The sequence below is a fragment of the Mastacembelus armatus genome, chromosome 7 (assembly GCF_900324485.2).
Source record: "Mastacembelus armatus chromosome 7, fMasArm1.2, whole genome shotgun sequence".
NCBI classification, from domain to species: domain Eukaryota; kingdom Metazoa; phylum Chordata; class Actinopteri; order Synbranchiformes; family Mastacembelidae; genus Mastacembelus; species Mastacembelus armatus.
Window position 1 is genome coordinate 17668430 of NC_046639.1, and position 15196 is coordinate 17683625.

Here is a 15196-nt window from a genome sequence, read left to right on the forward strand (position 1 = left end):
TTCCCCCTCCTCCATGTTGGTTTTTCTGAATGATGACGACAGGCGATATGTGCAGAGGAGGGAGACGTTAAAACAACCACATGAATTCTGATCTGACCGTTCTGACAGCATCACATATCGGATCTAGGACCACATATGCAAGTGGCCCAGATCTGATCTGAAAACATCTGGTTTGGTCTGTGGATTCAGTTTAGCTACAGGTTTACACCTGCGTCCATCCCTGACCTTTGTTGTCTTCATCTCCTTCCATCTCACTCCTCTGGCTGCGTGTCAAACTCCCGCTCGATGTGTTGTCCTTCTCTCTCCTGTCCTGCTACAGGACGCAGACTTGGCTCCAGCAGCTGCAGATAATGACCTCAGGAGCAGGGGGAGGAGGAGGAAGAACGGGAGATGTGAAAGGAGATAAAGGAGAGAACAGAAAGGGCATGAGAGAGGAACAAAGTAAATGAGGATGGAGAATATAAACTTTCTCCTTCCTCTGTGTCTCCTGCTAACCAGCTACAGGCCCTGTTATATTGCCATCCATTATTTAACATTAGCAGACACACACACACACACACACACACACACACACACACACACATATACACACAGTCTGAGCTGCTTTAAGCACCTCTGCAGCCACAACCTCCGACATTTTAAACAGTAACTTAGCTCTGAGCTGAAAGTGCAGTGACCTCTGCTGGTCAAACATCAGTCTCAGCACAAATTTTCACTGTGTTGGAAACAAAAAAAACTAATTTGCATTTACATAAAATACACAGACACACACACACCTTACAAATATAGAGTTACAACTCCCCTGACCTCACTCCTTCAGCTATATAGTTAAAAAGAGTCTGTTTTAGATATTTGAATGCATTAATTCGTGTGCGTGTGTGTGTGTGTGTTTGTCTTCAGGTCAGAAAAGATAAATCAGTTAAGATCGAGTTAAATAAAGTTGGGTTAAATATGAATTTGTGGTGACTGTGTATGTGTGTGTGCGCATGTGTATATGTGTACTGTGTGTGTTGGCATATGTTTACAGCACATATGGGGTTTGTGTGTGTGCATGTGTGTGAACTCTTGACCTTTTCTTCTTCTGCTTTTATTTTCACACAGATTTTCTCAGTTAAGCATAAAAATAAATTTACAATTTCAGTCAAATCCTGTCCATCACACACACACACACACACACACACAAACACACTGAGCATCACAGTTAATTTACAGGCCATTAAAGGTGCATTGCGTGTAATGTTTGGCTGCAGACAGAAAGCTGCTGCAGATTTACCACTGCTCTCTGATAGTAAAAACACACAAACAGCAGCAGGATGCTTTATGGCTGTGTGTTTGTGTGCCTGTGTGTGTGTCTGTTAGCATTAAAAGTGGTAAAAGCTAAAAGTGTCCAGGGTTATAAATGAAAGCCTTGTTTTTGTGTCTCTGAGGTCCTTGATGTTCAGGTGTTGTTTGTATTGTGCTCGCCCACGCCAGTCAGACTTGTCGTGGGTAACATTTAACATTTTTAAATAATTAAAAATAATTTGACAATGATTTTTAAAGGACTTCGTTTGAGTCACAGGTTCAGGGTCAGCCTAGTTAGCACAAAGGCTAGGATTTCTTTTTAATTCCTAAAGTCTGATGTAAAAACCTGCAGGTAACTTTGACATTTATCTGGAGCCGACTCTGCCAAAAGACTGTGAGTAAAGCCCCATCACCTCTCTACGTCTGCCAGTGATCAATATAGAGAAATGATCCACTGATCGGTAAATACAGCACAGTCCCAGTTTTAGTTTTTCTGATCAGATCAATATGTGGAGCTCATGAAGCTACAAGCTGTAGATCAGGAGCTTCAGAATGTTGCAATAATCAATAGTTTGCATCTTCTGCTTCTCAGCTCATTTTCAGGCTGGAGCTAAAAAATTGTCAACATTAATCCTGCAGCTTCATTAACATTGATCCATTTAGTAGCTGCTACTGAAAAACTCACTGGAACGTTTATTTAGACTTTTTTTTTTTACTCTTCAGCAAATAAAGTCTGAGGCATTTCCCAGTCATTGAGGCTTTTCTCTGTTGAGGGTCACACACCGGCTGTACTGGTTCAGTGTTAGAGCAGCTGTGTAGAGGAAAAGCTTTACCTGCTGTTTCTGTCTGATCTGGTGTCAGGTCACTGGGATTCTGTTTGATGTGGGTTAGGCTGTTTGCTCCGCTGAGAGCTGAGCTATTATAGGATCAATGAGGCTGACAGGGACACACAGAAATATAGGAGGTGAAAAAATAACATGTTCAATAGAATGCAGCAGAACAATCCTGCTATAAATACTGCGCAGCCTTTGGGAAGCTGGTTTCGACTCCTGTTATTTAAGACTCGTAGTTTCTTTTTATGTAACTGAATGGATTGACTCAGTTTGTCACTATGGCACAAAAACGTGAAGGACTTATTTCCACTGTGGTCCTCAGGTCGATCCTGGACCCTCAGCTGACCTGAACCTGAAAGTGTTCCTTTGGCTGAACTGAACCAACAGTTGCTGCCGAACTGAGATGTTGACCAATCAGAACCTTTTTCAGCCTTTTAGACCCAGGTAATCTATACCCGGGTCAGGATTTAGGCCCAGTTGAGGTCCAGGGTCCAGCACATGACGTCTTTCATTCAGCAGTTATTTCAGTTCTGTCATGCCTCCTCCTATACTGATCCACTCCCAGCTCCCACTATCCCTCTGCTGAAGGCGCCAGGGGTCCAAGCTCCCTCACATCCCAACACACTGACATTCAGCAGGTTCCTGCCAGAGATGGACTTCAAGCTCTAAAACCCAGCATGCAGAGCTTTTCTCACTACTATCATCCTGTGGACATGAAGCTGAGAGCCTTTTTTCTCTGCACTGTTTCCTGGTGACTTTTCTGTGGACGGACTGAATAATAGTATTAAAGAGTTAATAAATAAATGTATATGAATGTAATGCATAACATTTATAAATAGATTCAACTTTAAAATGAGATTCTTCGTATTTGGAAGAGCAGCAGGTTTCACGGGGTCGTGCAGATTCAGTAAAAAGTGATGCTGCGCAGCTTCCAAATGAACTTCACAGTTTCAGAAAAAGTAAATGACTTTACAGATTTGAGCATTAACACGGCAGACGGGCCATGGCCTCATTTTCTAAAGGACTGAGACATAATCCAGCTCATCACCTGCATATCTGATCCAGCATACAGCCTGAGGCCCCTGGAGTTTAATTCCACAGTGAGAAGTCATTTAATCACTAGGAAAACAATGTCTGGACTGATCTGACTTAAGCCTCTTTCAGGAAATATTTTCTAAGGAAAAGTAAAGCAGCAACCTTAGCAGAGAGTTTGCTGGTTAGTGCCCAGTTTGCTCCCAGTTTGTTGGATGAGCTGCTGAGTGCAATGAAGCTGAAACCAAGTCATTTCTAGGGACTCATTATTTTGAAATCGCAGCTTCATTACTGTCAAATAGATTTTTGCAAATTCAGAAATGAATAAATTTTTTACATTTCTTGCATTTTTTGGTTGGATTTCTAATTTTCCAAGGAGAAGAGATATTTCTTTATGTTAACGTCCTGACGCTGATATTGGTCAGAGAATTTGCAGGTCTTGAAAAGTCTGAAAAAACAGGATATGCAGTCTTTTAATTTGGCTTTAGCTGCCAGTGAACACCACAGGGGTTCTGCTGTGCTTCCACTGTGGTTCTGCTCTGGCTCTGCTGTTTGCTGCAGGAAAACAGACACGGAGGTTGTGGGTCTGTGTTGGTGGGTGGGGACACTGTATTGCTGGGTTCTTACACTTTAACACACAGGCCTGGATCCACCGGTGGAACGTCATTATCCAACGTTACCTATATCTGTGGAGGGAGGGAGGGATTGTCTCGGCAAACAGCAGATAAATCACATGAAAGGCTGTACTATGACTGCACTGGATGTGCACTGTCCCTGGCTGGTTGTAGGGAAGAACAAAGTAAATCTGTCTGCCCTGGAGAGGGGAGTGGCCAGTTACATGCAATCAAACAGGTGCACCTGTGTTTATGGCCTGAGAAACTCAGAGACCCTGAGTCAGTTCAGGTTTCCTTCTTTAGTTCCTCTCATAGGCTCCAAACACACTGAACATTTGTATTGCATTCATGAAGCTTCAGCTTTTTGAGGGGTGGTGGTGCTGCACTCCCTCCAGCTCTGTGTGAAATGATCTCATCACTTTCTCAAACACCAACAGGAAAACATGTGACTGGGCTCAAATCAACATCTGTTAGTCCAGGTGCTCAGCAGGTAGGTTGTCCTCAGTTAGTCCAGGTGCTCTGCAGGTAGGTTGTCCTCAGTTAGTCCAGGTGCTCAGCAGGTAGGTTGTCCTCAGTTAGTCCAGGTGCTCAGCAGGTAGGTTGTTCTCAGTCTGTCTCAGAGTGTCTGCATCTTCACTGATCCCAGACTGACTCCATGCTGCTGCAGGACTCCTGCTTCTCTGCTCTGGACCCAGTCTTTAGGACTCTGCTGCAGGTCCGGGCTCAGGGTCAGGCTGCAGGCTCAGTCTGGAACCATCACATGAAAAACCAGATAGTATCTTTTGCACAGTTCAGGGTTTTGAGAAACTGGTCTGTGACAGTGAATCTGAGCAGACTGAAGTCCAGGCTGATCAACAGTGATGGAGTTTGAATCTCCAGCAACTGAAGTCAACAAACTAATCTTTTAAATTTTTATGTTTATTTTCTGATCATCACCTGATCAGAGTGAGAACAGAAATACACAGTGTGTGTCCTCAGCTGTGGTGCAATGGAAAACCTATATAAAAACACACCATCAGACAGAGACAGGATGGTGGCTTCGTAATGTTGTCGTTCAGTGAGATGTGGATCGGTGCAGCAGGAAAATGTTTCCTTCTCACACAAACCACCCTGGACTCCTGCCCACCCCCTAATCTCCTCCTCCTCCTCCTCCTTGACCAGCTACCTTTGATTTATGGCTCTGTGCAATGAAAGGTGAAGGCTGCACAAGGCAACAACCACACACCTGTGTGTGTGTGTGTGTGTGTGTGTGTGTGTGTGTGTGTGTGTGTGTGAGATGAAATGCAGCAGTGGAAGATGAACATTTTTCATTTATATAAGTATAAGGATCAGTATGAAAGTGTAGAAATACTCCTGCTTTAAGAACTGTACTTAAGGAAAAGTACACAGTATACAATATGCAAAATACCCCAAATAGAAACACTCATTATGCAGCGGCTCATTCTCAGAATAATTGGTTTTAAATTACTGTGTTTTGCATGAATGCAACAGACTGTTATTACTTCATATACTGATCCCTGTAGGATCCCTGCTTCTTTACCTTCAAAATACCTTAAAATAATCGGTTTATATTTTAATTAATGTGAATTTATAACCAGAAGTTATATAAAATGTTGAATATTTGCAGCCGAAGTGTAGTGGTGGTACACATCTGTATGTGAATCCTCTCTGCTCTTCACTGAAGATGTGCTTGCCTCCTTTTGCTGCAGGTACGGGGACATGGTTCCCAACACCATCGCCGGGAAGATCTTTGGATCGATCTGCTCCCTCAGTGGCGTGCTGGTGATCGCACTGCCTGTGCCCGTCATCGTGTCCAACTTCAGCCGAATCTACCACCAGAACCAGAGAGCGGACAAGATGAGAGCACAGCAGGTCTGAACCGTTTGTGGAAGTCCGCGAGTCAAAGGTGCAGTCTGTAAAATACGGCTCTGTGGAGAGTTAGTTAATAGACTTAATACCACAACACAAACACAAAAACAAGCAGTACTGCGAACAGCAGGGTCAGGTTCCTGCACAGCCTTTTCTAAAATTTGTTTTCAGGTTTTTTAAAACATCCAATGTATGTGGCCCGAAACCAGCAGTTCCAAAAAGTGTCCGCACACTGACAGTGGATTTATTTATAATAATGTGAATAAAAGTGAATATTTTAGCCAAAGGACACACTAGACAGGCCACATTTCTCCTGGGGACTGGGAGAAGCAGGGATGGGCCCAAATATCAGTCTTCCTGTTATTTTCTATACACAAAACACAGCTCGTGTTGTCAGTTGGATTTAAAAAGGCCAGCAGGACAGCAACACTTTGTATTGACCTGCGATTTTATTATTCTTACTTACTGTAGTTTCCAGACGTCCTTTTCAGACGTGGAGTCATTATTATCTTCAATATTATTATTACTGTTTCATCTACCTCCACGCTAAGTAAGCTGGTCTTGAAATTTAACACAATAAATATGATTCAAACCTTAACAGACATCTTGAGAAGAAGCAACAATGCAGCTTAAACTCGTACATGTGAACCAAATTGTGCTGGTCCCTCTCCAAGCTCACACAGTAAAATTTTACTGAATGCACCTTTAAACACACAAACTCGTACAACAGCTAAAACTGGCAGAACTGCAGTTCACTCAAAGTGTCAAGTTTAAGGAGAGACACACAAATGGAGTAAACTAAAGTAAAACTTCGCTTTAACCTTAATGCTCCAATTCACCGCCTGAGTGAGTGTGTGTGTCTGTGTGTGTGTGTGTGCTGACGCTGCTGTTCTCCTGTGTGTTTCTGTCCAACAGAAAGTGCGTTTGGCTCGCATCCGCATGGCAAAGAAAGGAACAGCCAACGCCTTCCTCCAGTACAAAGAAGACCGAGGGCTCGGGGTGAGACGCACACACACACACCCATGATCGTATTTCTATCTTGGTGAGGACCATCCAAAATGTCCTCACAAAGGCAGAAGTGCGAGTACACCCATACGTCGAGAGCAGGAAGATTTGATCACAGTCATTAATTCAGTTGGAGGCTTAGAAAAGGAGTGTTTGACAGAGTTAACACGTAACTACCACCAATTTCAAAGGTTACATGACTTCCTGTCACTCTAAATGCACGCCCCTCAGCAAACACAGCTTCTCCAGTGTCTCTGAACCAGACCACCTGAGTGGGCGGGGCTACTGCCTGGTCAGTCTCACTGTGGCACCATATCACTTCTGGACACCTGAGACACCTGTGTCTGTTGCCCCGCCCACTGATTTGCACAGTGCTCCGACTGCAGCAGAATGCAGATAACATGAACTCTGATTATTACCAACAAGATCAGGAGTCACAGTTTAAACCAGGTGGGGATGAAGTTATCCTCATCATATAAAATACAGGGACTTGAAATCTTGGGCTGATTCCTGATTCTGATGTCAACTTTTCTTCTCATTTTCATAAGATAACAAAGACGCCTGTCAGCTCAGCAGATCTGTTCGTTCATTCCAGCAAGCAAAACACCGTATTCTCCGGGGATCAATAAAGTTTGATGTTTAGACTGTATTTTGTTTGATTCATCTGATTCTGAAAAGGAACTAAAGCTATCAGATAAACGTAGAGCAGGAAAAAGTACAACTACTCTGATGTAGTGAAGTCCAAGGATGAATCAGTGCTACATGGAAATATTCAGGTAAAATACAAATACCTCAGAGTTGTACTGTAATACAGTACCTGAGTAAATGCACTTCATTACTTCTCACCACCTATTCAGTTTGTACCAAATGCTGCTGGGTTTCTCAAATAAACTGGGAAAAGCCACCATGTGTCCCAGCTCTGGCCCTTTGCACTTTCCCTGTGGCCTTTAGAAATGCAGGTTCAGCTGTTCCCAGCTTCACCACTAACAGGTCCATCAGAGATGCTTTTTCCCAGCAGCAACAGGGTCAGGAGGGTGGAGGGATACAGTTCCTCTCTGTGGGGTGTGGAGGCTAGGACTAGCCTGGGAGGAGCAAGGCTGATTAAAACCCTGTGCAGTGTCAGTGTGTGTCCAGGCGACTGCTGGCATCCATCAACCTGCACAGTAACTGCAGCTGTTTTGTCTGCATAATATATCACATCTTAACATTGAACGTGTTATGATGTCTAATAATCTATTTTAGTGAAGGCAGCAGGAGATGTATCTGTTCTGTGCGTGAATGTGTGTTTCTGTCTGTGCTGTGCGTGTTCAGGAGCAGGACAGCGACAGCACGGCTCTGTGTGTGAAGAACAGATCAGCGTTCGAGCATCAACACCACCACCTGCTGCACTGTCTGGAGAAAACAACGGTAAGGATCCTGCAGCAGCCCTTTACATCAGCAGGTCCCTTAAACCACCCCAGGTTTCAGGTTCTCTTGACTTCTAAAGCTTTCTAAACCTGACCTATAAATCAGCCAGGCTGAGATATCAGAACCAGTGTATATGGTTATTTCATGTTAAAACCACTTCAGGATGTGGTTTATGTCCAACACACTGTAGAACGTACTGGAATCAGCTTCTCGTGTTTACTTGCTGTGAAAATAGACCTTTAGTTCATTTAAAGTTTATTCCAGTTAGAACCTGTAATTTTTATTCTCAGACCTTATTCACATACTTTGTTCTGACTCCATGATTTGAAGGTTTATGAGATGAATGAAAGTGAAAGTGAAAAAGTGAAAGTGACTATTTTTGTCAAGTATGGTGACCCATACTCGAAATTGTGCTCTGCATTTAATCCACAAGAAGTGCACACACACAGCAGTGAACACACACACACCTGGAGCAGTGGGCAGCCATAGCTGCAGCGCCTGGGGATCATTTGGGGGGTTTGGTGCCTTGCTCAAGGGTCTCACCTCAGTCGTGGTATTGAAGGTGGAGAGAGCATTGGCTATTCACTCCACCCCACCGACAATTCCTGCCCGTCCTGAGACTCGAACCCGCAACTTCCGGGTTAGAACTCCCTATCCATTAGGCCACGAACTGAGTCCAGCTCATTTAAATGGAATTTTAAAATTTAGCAGATTTCCCAGCATGCACTGTGTCAGATGCAAATCTTCATGATGGAAACTTTCTGTGTAGAGACAGCACAAATCACTGTGTTTCACTCTGACTTCACTCCCCCCTCATTCTGCTCTCAGAACCACGAGTTCACTGACGAGATGACCTACAGCGAGCTCTGCATGACCGAGTCCGTCGGCTTCAGGACCAGTCGCAGCACCTCTCTGTCCAGCCAGCAGGGGGCGCAGAACAACTCCACCGGGTGCTGCCCCCGTCGGGCCAGGAGGAGAGCCGCCATGCGATTGGCTAACTCCACGGTGTCTGTCAGCAGGGGCAGCGTCCAGGAGCTGGACACCCTGCACATCAAAACTACGTCCATACCGTCGCAAACGTAAAGAGAAACGCATCTAAATACACAGCTGCAGTGCTGATACAGACACAAACACACACTGACACACAAACACACATTGCGATGACCAAAATCAGAGTCTGGTGTTCAGCAGATGAGCCACCACCAACAAAAATCACTCTAAACTTAAAAGTTTTTTCTGAGTTTCAGTTTCATGAGTATGCAAAAAGTGTTGACTGTTTAGAAAATATGAGCAGTTACTGTAGAAGGCATCACTGCAACACAGCTGCTGTTTTTGCTTCTGCTAGTCTCCTGTCTGCATCTTTATTCTGTTTCTTTCTTTCCCCAGTCGGTCCAGTCTGAACGCCCAGGCGGACGACTTGAAGCTGAACTGCGGGGAACAAGATTTCACCGCTGCCATCATCAGCATCCCCACACCCCCCGCCAACACACCTGATGAAAGCCTCCCCCCATCGCCCGCCCCCATCCCTGGCATCCTGCGCAATGCCCGGGCCACCGCCTACACCCATGACACCTTTAAAATCTCTTCCTTATAACCTTCGACCACGTTTGTGTCCTCCCCCATCACCCGTCCCCTAGTGAACTCTGAACTTTTGTTTTTTTGAAGCCGGGGCACTGCTAACTGAGACTACTCAGATGGATACTGGTTGCTTTCCCTTCCTCTCCCCCTTTTTGTGGGTTATGTGTCATGAAATGGAGACAAAACGGCGTCTCATGTAGGAGACAACACAAAGCAAAGCAAGTGAACAAAAAGCCCCCCCGCACAAGTTGGACTTTGATCTTTGCACAAATCCTGCAGAGTCGTCCCCCTGGTCCGATGGAAAAGAATGCAGGACTCCCACCGTCTGACATTCAACACCGACATTGATGGGTGGCGCTGTTTAATTTAACCAATGACAGCTGAGGGTGGTGGTCCTGTTTTTGGTCTAAACTTTGTATGAATGGACTGTGTTGACGTGTTGGTCTGGCAGTGAATTTGAGGGGCTCCTGACTGTTAGAGGATCATTGAGACTCAGCTGGTTTTGGTCCAATTGATCTGATCTAAATAACCTTCAGAGGCCATGACTGAACATTTTGTAAAATTTGGGTGTTGGTTGTGAGAAACAGGTGACGAGTATCTGACCAGTCCTGCTCCTAAAATGATAAGTACGGATTGTCAGGTCAAACCAGGAGCATTTCTTAAAGATAAGTTTGTTTTTTTCCAGTAATATATGTAACTCTCAAAGCCTGATTGCAGAGAAAATACTCCTCAATGAACCTTTGGACCTTTTGAGCTTGAAAGAAAATGTTGGAGATTTAAACTCCAACAAAAAGTTTTTCAGAGGACCAAATGGAAGAAATCCTCAGAGTGACTGCAGAAACCGCTTCAGGTCACATGCTTAAGAAAATAAAAGTCATGAGTGAGAATGTCTGAGCTGTTCTCAAAGTCCAAGAGCTGGAAAAGTGTCTTCAAACAATGATTTGGAAGCTGCTGAAATCGTGAATCTGACACACAAACTGACCGAACTGATCTATACTGAGCCTCAATACTGTTCACACGACTACACTGAGCTGACTGAACCTTTCAAGGACCTGAAGCAGGCTGAACTGAGCTGGTCTGAGCAGAACTGGACTTTAACCTCAAACTGTGGAGAGGAGGGGGTTACATGAGGGGAACCTGGACCAGATTAACCTGGTCCTGTATGAACTGTGTGTAGCTCAGAAGTGTTTCTCAGTAAAACACTGACGCCCAGACTGGGAACGAAAGCCTTTTACTTTTCAAATATGCAACAACAAGCAGGAAAATAGCATTAACAAATGAACAGAATAATAACAAAACAATGTGTGTTTCAAAACTACAGTGATTATTGCAGGGAACAAAAACGTAAAGCAACTAAGAAATCCATTTGTTATGTGATCTTTTCATTAAGAGAACATAACTATTCTGCAATAGATTTCAATGGGAAAGGAAAAGCAACGCAAAAAGCTCTAACATTAAATTGTCCCGATGACGTGCACTCTGGGAACCAAAAGGCCGAAAGAGCCACATGCGGACATTGGCATGTTTCAGAATTACTGTCATTTACTGGTCATTGGTCCTCCCTAAGGTCAGAACCTCTAGAACTTCCCATGGAAAACACATAAAAGATATTCATCAATCTTGTGTGCACAAAATTTTATCCTCACTTTCACTGATCAGTTACTATTGCAACATTTTAGTCACAAGTCCACTTCTTTGACCTTAAGTCCCACAATGACAGTGTTGACATTTGGAAAAATGAGTAGACAACCATAAACAATCCGTGTGGAAGCTCAAGCTCATTTTAAGTGGGTCTGTGTTCCACTGTTCTCAGGCTCTCACTGTGTTTTTCTGTACCTATACTGAGATAAATTAGCATGCTAGAGTAGACAGTGTATCTGAACACCTCCTCAGCTTTATGTAACATTAACTCCTACTCTGTGGGAATACAGCAGCCATAGGTCCTGCACGATTGTTCTTGTTGACTGATAATGACCAGTGTTTAAACCGAAAAAAACTAATCTGGAACTGCTGCCATCAGCACGTTAGCTTGTTGCGCTAAAATGAATCCATGTAAATCTGTTGCATCAATATCAAATATTATGAACTCTGACATGCAAATTTGCAAATTTAAAAATAATTGGTCTTGACCAACCCTGTTAATGTGTGTTAAAGTGTGTTACTGCAACTCATACCTTCTGACCAAAGCAATTTTCCCACTGAAAATAATTATAGAGAAGCCTGCATATTTTTTCTGAGCATCATAAACCCTGCAAAATATTTTTTATTATTTGAATTTCAGTCAAGGAGCAACTTTCATAGAAATAGTTTGGGTGCCACCCTGTGATCCAGTATCCAGTTCTTATTCTGCAGCCATGTTCTGGAGCGGCTAGCTTGGAGCTGCTATCAATTATTGGTGCTACGATGCCTTAGCAGCTAACATGTTAGCAGTTAGCCTACCGTCCACCAGGTAGCTCGGTGAACAGTCACTATGCCCAAACATCTAGCTCCACCTGATTTTCAAGCACAAACTGTGAAATCTCATATTATTGTTGATAGAATTACGATTATTGCAGTGCAATTGCCACCGCAGGTAACTAGACACTTTTTCACCAAAAAAATCACTGAAACACAAGTGGATTTTATTTTCCTCTTCAAAATTTAGGTGTTGGAGCAGCTGATAACAGCAGAGCACAGTATCTTCACAACATAATCTCACCCCAACATGCAATAACACTCTATATATCTGATGCAGATTTCACATTCAATACGTAGACCTAGTTTGTTCCAATTATGCTACTGTAGGACATGGTTCTGATTAGGGCAGAAGATCAGGTCAGATGTCTTGAATGAGAACACATATCCACTGAACTTGTTTTAACTACATATTTTTTTTTCCATTGCATGTTATTGTACACACTGGAGTGAGATCCAGTTGCACAATATTTCAGTGATTTGGAAGTGAAAAGGTGTCTATCTATATGAAATTCGTCCAAACGGGATTAAGAAATAGTTTAAATGCTTTTAGATTCCAGCCTGTATTGTAATGGCATCTTGACGGTTCTGTTTTTTAACATTAACAGCTTCTTCTGGGTCTCCTGCTGATATAATTGGTGTATTTAAAATTGAAATACCATCACAGTGTTGGCAGCTTTTGTGTTTTAGCTTCAACCCAGACAAATGTTTCACTTCAAGTTCCAAAGTCCCCCAGACCTGAATGTTAGAGCTCGTCACAATGAGATAGTTTAGGGAGGCATTGCTGAGACAGAAAAAGGACTAAATTAGTGACTTCAGACATTCAGCCTGGTGGTTTAATTAACAGGATCGGGGAAATCCAAAGTCTTCCTGTTGTTCCAGACACAGTGTGACGGCCCCGCTGCCAACTACACACCCTGCAGCTGTAGTTTTCATGCCTGTAAAATATGAAAACGGTTCCTAGACCACTCTGAAACATCCACCCACCATAGGAATGAAATTTATTCCCAAATAGATCAAATATGTGTTGTTCTATGTTCACGTGTCTTTAATATTTCCCAACTTTCACCATTACCTCTATCAGCAGAAAATGTGTCATAGCTTTAGCTTTATGCTAACGTTAGCTAGCTGCTACATGACGAGGCAGCAGCACGACTTGATTTCAGGCATTTAAGAATATTCTTCAGCCATTTCTTTTCTCATTGCAGGGAAAGTGGCAGAATGGCAACTGAGCTGAGTTTAGATTCAGATCTGGTCACTGCAGCTTATAGAGCTGAGGAGGAACCAAAGTTTGGACCCCGGAGACGCATTAAGCGAGCCCCTGAGAGAAACACTGGTTTCATTTTCAGGTTCACCCCTGTAAAAAAACACATCACCTCTACTAAAAACTACACGTCCTTTTTAAAGAGTGCACGCCATCGGCCACGTGACTGTAACTGTGAGTATTTTGGCGAAGCATTCCCTCGACCAATCAGAATCAAGTGTGAGTGACGCACAGACAGGAGACCAGACGTACATACTGTAACATATTTTGTATCATAAACTTTCACCTGCATCGTCCAATCAAATCCTCCAGCCAAAAACAGAAAAAACATAAAAAAAGAGAAAAGAGATGACAGTCGTCGGGAATCTGACGAGAGTCCCTCCGTGCATGAGCCTCGTACAGTAGAAGTAGCACTACTGATCATAGAAATTTATCAACCATAGCAGGAAAACAAGAAAAAAACACAACACAATGGGGAAAAATCTCATCATCCATTCTTTTGCATGACTCTTATTTTGTTCTCTATTAGTCGTTGGTTCGTTTCCCTCGTCTCCCCCATCCCCCCCCCCGGTCCCCAAACTTTTCAAGATGAGTGTTTGCACCACGAGACGTGTACATCAGATTAGAAATAAAAGAGACTATTAATGAACTATTGATTTGAAGAATAAAATCATTCAGGCATGTTCCTCGCCAGGATGCAAAGAGTGTATGTGTGTGTGTTTGTATGTGTGTGTTTGTGTGTATGTGTGTGTGTCTGATTGATGAGCAGTCACTAATATGCATGGATACCGTTATAGGTATTTTATCTGTTTTCTCTGGTGGGTTAAAGAGAAACCACTGAGAGAGGAGGCTGAACACACTGTCTGCTGTTTATTTCATCACTTTCTACTGACTTGTTTCCGCCTTTTTACAGTCATGAACTTGGTTTTTCCAAGTCCCTCCCTCGGTCTGCTGCTGTTTGTGTCCAGAGAAAACCAAACCACAAGTCACAGAACCAGAATTAATCTGTACATGTGAAGGAGTTTTTGAGCTAAATCGTCATGTTAAGTTGCTCTTTACCTGTTGAGGGTCTGAGAACATCTGAGACGTAAACTGGCCGATGTTTATCTGAAGTGGTGATCACGCAGCACATCACAGATTAAGGACAACAAACTGCATTAATGCAACAAAAGTGGTGAAGCACTGTGTTCCAAGAGGAGGAACAAACGATAAACTGTCCAGACAATCAGCAGAATTTCAGTTTTTCCATGTAGTGAACCGACAGTGGTGTTCAGTCTCAGAGGGAGAAGTGATGAATGACCGAAAGAGAAAACAGTATTAAAGCACAGAGGTGTATATTCCATTCCACTAATAAAGACAACAAAACCAGAACCCAGAGCACTGTGGTTTTTCTAGATGTTTATGGCGGTCACAATGTTTGTAGACTTATTTTTTTTTCCTCAAATATATAAAAAAAGTATCATTCCTAACCTTCCAAAAGCTGTCTGACTTTGGAGGACCTAATTAGCTAACATGCTCGTCACCAAGAGAGAGGGTCCGTTTGTTGGGTCTAAAGGCCTCTGCCTGCTTTCAGCTCTAACTTGGTAGGTAGAGCAGAGGGTTCCCCATCTGGCAGTCTCATCAACTCTGTCCCAAAGTAAGAGCCAAGAAATGTTTCATGCAGTATATGTATATAAACTTCTTTGGCCAAGCATTGCTTTGACAGTATTCTGATTAGTCCAGGACAGCCTTTTTGTGTTAGGTAGGTCTCAGGAATCTTAATCCTTTCTCACACCTTCACTTCTCTTGGCTTTCACTAATGACCCACATGGTGGGAAACCAGAAAAACTCATTGTGGCCTCCACAGACCAGCAGAT

At 43.2% G+C, this 15196-nt stretch overlaps 1 protein-coding gene across 1 annotated transcript in view; it reads left to right on the forward strand.

Moving 5' to 3' along the window:
- The window catches only part of kcnd1 (potassium voltage-gated channel, Shal-related subfamily, member 1), a 35373-nt gene extending 20683 nt beyond the window's left edge, over positions 1-14690 (forward strand). The window contains exons 4-8 of the mRNA XM_026333650.1: positions 5473-5635; positions 6548-6631; positions 7949-8044; positions 8873-9123; positions 9431-14690. Of these exons, the coding sequence (XP_026189435.1) occupies positions 5473-5635; positions 6548-6631; positions 7949-8044; positions 8873-9123; positions 9431-9638 (802 nt within the window). The 3' untranslated portion in view covers positions 9639-14690. The remainder of the gene's footprint in view (positions 1-5472; positions 5636-6547; positions 6632-7948; positions 8045-8872; positions 9124-9430) is intronic.
- Positions 14691-15196: the final 506 nt, after the last annotated feature.